We start from the raw sequence: 6500 nt of genomic DNA, 5'->3' as shown, positions 1-6500 counted from the left end.
AATCTGTGTCATGTTTAAATATTCGCCCTCCCAAAGATTTCCTTTCAGTCGGGTGTCCTAGAGACGGACCACGTCCTCGGCTTCAGAGCTGCCCTAAAGTGCGTCTAATAAGGGAGTGTATTTTGTGATAAAACCGGGGGAATAGAAGCAATAAGTAGAAAATCACGTGTCAAAAGCAGGAAATGGGTACTCAATATTGTTATTACTATTATTATTATTATTCAAGATTACTATTACCACAACAACCACGTCTACAACTAGAAGTTGAGGGTTTAATACTTTTCCTAAACACTATTAGGCATTTAGATCTAATAGGTGGGATTTTCATAATCACGTCCATGTCCGATAGAACCAGCCAAAGAGAAAGGAGAAAACAGGCTTGAAACGTAAACTTGGACAATCGATTATCTACATCTTTTTTAAAAAGGGCCATCCCAAAACAAAGCAACATCACGGGGAGCAAAAACAGCAACTCGTACATCGACATAAACAACAAAATGCCCGTGCTGTCACGTGTTTGGACAGTCCATTGTATCAAAATGTAAACAACTTACCTGACTTGTCAGTTGGTGGATTTTCTCTAGTCCGAGCCAGAAATTGCCAGATAGGTCGCCGAAACCGTTTTTATAGTCCGCCCAACCACGAAAAAAGTCAACGTCCGCCGAAGCACGTCTCTGTAGACATAACAGAAGACAAGGTCAGCTTCTAAGGCCTAGTATCCCGAAGCAGACGAAATTGCATTGTCTGAATAATCATGCTTTTTAAAACTATGAAAACAAGAGTGTAACTAGTGTGAGGGAATATAAAGTCAGTGGGAATATTGTATGGTAGCACTGGAAGTTGAAAGGCGATTTCAAGTTATATTGTGTCTTGGGATTTATCATATTCCACTTTCTATTTTATGTTTATTGAGTGGCAGAAACTTTGACTAATTGAAACCACATGAGTCCTTGTGTTTAATATGTATATTGCTAAACAGTACACATATTTATAGTCACTACTTGGAAAGTCACAGAACAGACTGAGTGCACGACTTTTTTAACCAGCTTGTATGGCAGTATATAATGTTGATCTCATTTATATCAGCCTGTAACTATGTCAGCCTGTATTACAGTAAAATTACGCTGATCTTCCCTGCATTGTAACATCAAATGCAAAACCAAAACTTATCCAAATGCACAACCTATTTACAGCTAGGCAATTATCTCTACATTTAAGAAAGGCAATAGTGAACAGCTACATCTTCCCCATATGATGCTGAGACCAGGACTTTTAACAAAGAAAGAAGAAAAAAAAAAGCTGGTTGTGAGATGTGGTGTACTGCAGCATGGCAAGAATTAGCTGGAAAGCAAAAAAAGACGAACGATGAGTGTGTCCGAATCTCAACACCAAACAAACTTTATTTACAAAATTAAATGTAGAAAAATACTTTAGCAATAAAAAACCCCCACCACACCAATGTGAATGAGGTGCTTGAAGGAAAGAAGTGGGGCAGGAGAGCCATGTGTAGACGAAAAGTAACATGGATGGACAACATTGAAACAGGGACTTGTCTGGGTAGAGCAGAATGTGCAGCTCGCGACCGTGACGTGTGGAGTTTTTTCAAGTCTAGCTCTGAGTCAGAGATAATAACGATAGGTATACCAGGTACCTATATGGTATCAGCCCGTATTACACCAAGATAATCTCACTTGTAATTGTGTCCGCCTGTATTATTCTAAAATTATACTAATCTTTCCTGTACTGTTTCAAAGCCTGTATTACAGTAAACTAATGTTGATTCCCCCCCGTACTGTATTAGCCTATATTAGCACAATATCGTTGATTACACTGTACCTTTGATGTATCAACCTATTTTGCAGTAAGATATCATTGCTCTCACCTGTATTGCATCAGTCTGTAAATAAATTAAATGTATTGGCTTAACGCCATTTTCAGCAATATAAGTTTATCCGTCTCAGATGAGACCTAGCCAAATGAGTTGAGAGCTTTGAAAACTCCACTAAACGACCGAAGTTTAAGAAAACACAGTCTGGGGTTCGAAGAAAGAACATTCACTGCGCAGTCTTGCGTGATACCAACTGAGCTAACAAAGCGCCATGATCAGAGTGTATTTATGAAAAATAACAAAAATTTCACCCTGTATCGTATCATCCTGTATTTACGTTAAAATACTGATGATTTTTCTTTTATTGTATTATCTTCTACTTCTTCTTTTTCTTCTTCAATCCCGTGGTTGGGGCAACCTTGGTGGCACCACCGCATCTGAAAACCAGCTCTCGCCATTTATCTTTGACCTCTGCTTTTGTCAGATTGTCACCCATCGTCTTTTCTGTCCACTCTGTAATGTCGTCCTCCTATCTCCTTCTCTGTCTGTATTATCTTATATTGCTGTAAAAATAACGTAGATCTTGCTTGCTTTGTATCAGCTGGTATCATTGTAAAAAGATGTTGATGTTACCTGTATCGTATCAGTCTGTATTAATGTAAAAAGATGTTGATATTATCTTATTTTATCAGCTAGTGCTTACCTGAATCACGATCCAACCATCTTTATCCATTACTGTGTCACAGACTACAAGCTGATTGCTAGAGAGATGGAGCACTGGCTGAATTCCCAAACCTTTAGCACCAGCGCACGACTGAGGCTGCAGAGAAATCCACAGAGAAGGAGTTTGGTGAAAGGGTATGGGAAATGGCGAGGTGAATCAGCTGTATCATGGCATATGTTGTCAGAGAGTTTAGGACTTGTTGAAGAATTATGTGTAAATCAGGCAGTCAATTTCTAAGATTTTCCAGCAAACATTGAACCTATTTACCACTCCGCCAATCAGCCATTTTATCATCCACCCACCCAGCCACTTCGTCAAATATTCAAGCAACCAGTTTATCCCATACTCCATCAGCACGTCATGGCATACTGCATCAACCGGTTTATCAAATTCTTAATTAGTCAGTTTGTAACAATTTCTACTTATTAGTTTATGACATTTTTCATCTATAAGTAACACTTACTCCATCAACCAGTTTATCATGTCGTGCTCTATGAATCAGTTTATCACATACTCTACCAACCAGGTTAATCTATGGAAAATTCCAGTTCACTTCAATGTATTATCTTAGACTACCATTGGGTAAAAATGCACTCGTCAGTACACTGAAAAAGTTCTCACCATTAACTGGCTTTTGACAACGCTCAACTTGCTCTCAAAACTGGCTTCAAGATCCTCCATGATGGACGTCACGTTAACCAGGAGGTCTTGGCTCTGTTGAAGACCTTCTTTCCTGTTCCTGTCCAAGGCAGCTGCCACGTTCTCCAGAATCTGGCGTTTGTGGGATAGCAGTTGATGAGGACATTCTCTTTTGTATAGTTCCACGGTGTGACTCAGAGCCTGCAAAAGTGAAGGAATAATATTAATATTAATAATAATAATATTAATAATAATAATAATTGTAAAAATAGATGGTTCTAATAATGATAATAACAATAATAACACTACTACTACTACTACTACTACTACTACTACTACTACTACTACTACTACTACTTTTTGCTAATCGACAGCAATATGACGTCAACATGACACAAAAATGAACAATATTCTCAACAAATTTTTTGAATAGTATATTATAGATCTAATAATAATGTCTTGACCTGCATACATGCTAATGGGGAGCCATACAGGCTATTAGGAATAAACATGTTTTAGTATATTTCAATATATGCTATTCTGCAAACTTTTCGAAAGGAGTGCTCCAAAAGAAGGACAACCGTGAACCGAAACTAGTCGAAATGAATAAACTTAAATGAACACTCCTTTTAAATTATCTTCCATTGGTAAAACTTCTAAAGACCAAGCTTTTTTAATGGTGTTTAGTACAAATTCATTCTACTACTTTCCTCTTGCGATCACTCCCCCTTCTTCTGGCTGTCGAAAGAAGAAGAAGAAGAAGAAGAAGAAGAAGAAGAAGAAGAAGAAGAAGAAGAAGAAGAAGAAGAAGAAGAAGAAGAAGAAGAAGAAGAAGAAGAAGAAGAAGAAGAAGAAGAAGAAGACGAAGGAGAAGAAGAAAGAAGATTACTTTTAAAATACTTAATTTTTCAACGCCAATCACTCTACATAACTGCTTACATGTCAATACTAAGGACTATAATAAAATATTTTTAGAATGAGGTTCTCACCTGTATCTTGCTGTCCAACTTGCTATCGAAACTTGCTTCAAGCGCCTTCAGGGTTGCCGTCATATTCTGGAGAACGTCTTGTTTTTCCTTAAGACCATTTTTCTTGTTCTCCTCTATGGCTGCTGCTACGTATTCCTGGATGTCTTGTTTTTGTTGCATACACTGTCTCTTGTTCTCTTCTACCATTTCACTGAGGATCTGAACCGTGACGTCACTCTTATGAGTGATGGAAATCGGTAGGCTTTTCTGCCACCCGACACTGCCGTGGGAATTTAAAATAGTGACATCACAACGGTACAAACCGATTGTATCGTTAGTTGCCAATGGCCAAGAAAGCCGCATATAACTGTTAGCCCCGGAGACAATGCTGCCAGTAGCGGTCACATCTTTAGCTGTTAGTCTGACGTCCACATCATCGTCGCGAAGTTCCGCAACACTGAACCATCCGCTCAGCTGTTTTTTCTGGATTCTCATCAATAGAATTTCCGAAATGTCTGGCTGCTGATAGGGGTTGAAACAGTTCAGAGAAACTTGTGCTGTCTTGCCGATTTCTATTTCTTCTGACGTAACATTGAGACGCCATGCTTTTGAACACATAACCAGGGCTGCTACCAAAATAAGGTTGGTAAATGTCCAGGTGGCGTCCATGTCTCTTGTACTACTGGTTAATCTGTTCACAAAGATCTTCAGGTACCTTGCGCGGAAGTCTACAAGAAATACTGAAAAAAAAAAATTACCCATTCAAACAACAAACTATTTTTATTAGCTTACCGCCCTAGCCCAATTATTTGAATGTACTTAAAGAAAATTACGTTGATTTCAAAATTCTATATGCTAAAAAATCAAGAAAATATTTATACTAACGACGCTTTAAAAAAATTGCACCATTTAAATAGAAAGTTCTATGTTTAGGCAAATGGGAAAAGACCAGACACTTGATTAAAACAGAAAGATGCAAAATCCAAACATTGGGGCTGTTGTCTATATTTGGATTGTATAAATGTTACACTAAATGCTGAAACTGGAATGTTTTATTAAGTCAAAGAAAGCATGCATAGAATCTTACCTTGGGCCTAAAGACATCGTTTGAGCAAAACACAGAAATCCCCATAATTATTCACATTACGTTTACGATTCCATTTTTACAATTACATTTTTATGCTAACTAAATATCAAAGAGCTGTTCCACTCTTGTAGATTTGGCTGACATGTTAATTCTATAAGCAAGGCAAATATAAATCCCCCAAACCCCACTGTCACCCCCTTCCCAACTTAACCCAGCGATTAAAAAATATACAACGTTTAACTCACAAACCATTTCTAATATGTTACTAATATGTGGGATATCTTAAATCTATGCTTTTTTTCGTTGTCTTCATCTATAAAATGTATAATAATATTCTTCACTCAATTCGGACCAATGGCCTTAAAAGTTGAAAAAATACCTACTTACCTAAACCAAAAGTTTTCAGAACCAGCGCAACAAATGTTTCTAATTTGAAAGTCGGTCACCTAAGTCATCATAGTGCCGAAAGACCATCCTATAGATTATTATTCAAACAACAAAGATAAACCTGCCTGTTTAACCAATTATGGACTTGTGTCCTTGTCCTTCACAATGTTTGAAGACGCGCTGCTTTTGGGTGTTTAAAAAAAAAAGCGTAACTTCGTTATTAATACGATTTTTTCTCTTCTATTCTGAAATTTAATAATAATAATAATAATAATAATAATAATAATAATAATAATAATAATAAAGATAATAAAGATAATAATAATAATAATCATTTTCATCATAATGATACTAATCATAATAGTAATCCTAAATTTAAATAGCGCTCTATCCCATACTAGTATTATTAAGCTCTGAGCGCTTTACACCAATCACAAGATCATTCACACAACAGAAAATGCTTCACAGAAACAAGAAAAACCAGTTCAACCACATAAAGAAGAACTTCCACAACCGTGATATACCTGAAAGGACAGCAGTAAAAAAACAACAACAGCAAACAAAACATACAGCACTTACTAACACACTATGAATACTGATTAAACAATTGGGACTTGAGCAATCGCTTAAACGTATCGAAATTAATTGCTATTTCTCTGAGACCCTGGTGCAGGGTGTTCCAGATTTTAGGACCAAAAAAAGAGAACCTTTTCTCTCTAAAGGATCGTAATGTCATTCTAGGGGATATGAATTTTGTTACATCTGTGGGTGACCGTAACTTACGAGATGTAACATACAGTGTTAAAAGCTCAGATGGATATCATTTCGGCTTTATCGTTAAGATATAAAAACAAATAGTAGAAACTT

At 36.9% G+C, this 6500-nt stretch overlaps 1 protein-coding gene across 1 annotated transcript in view; it reads right to left on the bottom strand.

The window, feature by feature from the left end:
• Positions 1-5575, bottom strand: part of LOC101858190 (fibrinogen C domain-containing protein 1-like) — a 6218-nt gene extending 643 nt beyond the window's left edge. The window contains exons 1-4 of the mRNA XM_035970499.1: positions 4181-5575; positions 3174-3392; positions 2532-2648; positions 514-686 (exon numbers count right to left, since the gene is read on the bottom strand). Coding sequence (XP_035826392.1) covers positions 514-686; positions 2532-2648; positions 3174-3392; positions 4181-4921 — 1250 coding nt within the window. The 5' untranslated portion in view covers positions 4922-5575. The remainder of the gene's footprint in view (positions 1-513; positions 687-2531; positions 2649-3173; positions 3393-4180) is intronic.
• Positions 5576-6500: the final 925 nt, after the last annotated feature.

Source organism: Aplysia californica, unplaced genomic scaffold (genome assembly GCF_000002075.1).
Source record: "Aplysia californica isolate F4 #8 unplaced genomic scaffold, AplCal3.0 scaffold00275, whole genome shotgun sequence".
Lineage (NCBI taxonomy): Eukaryota > Metazoa > Mollusca > Gastropoda > Aplysiida > Aplysiidae > Aplysia > Aplysia californica.
This window is presented reverse-complemented; position numbering and strand designations above follow the sequence as displayed.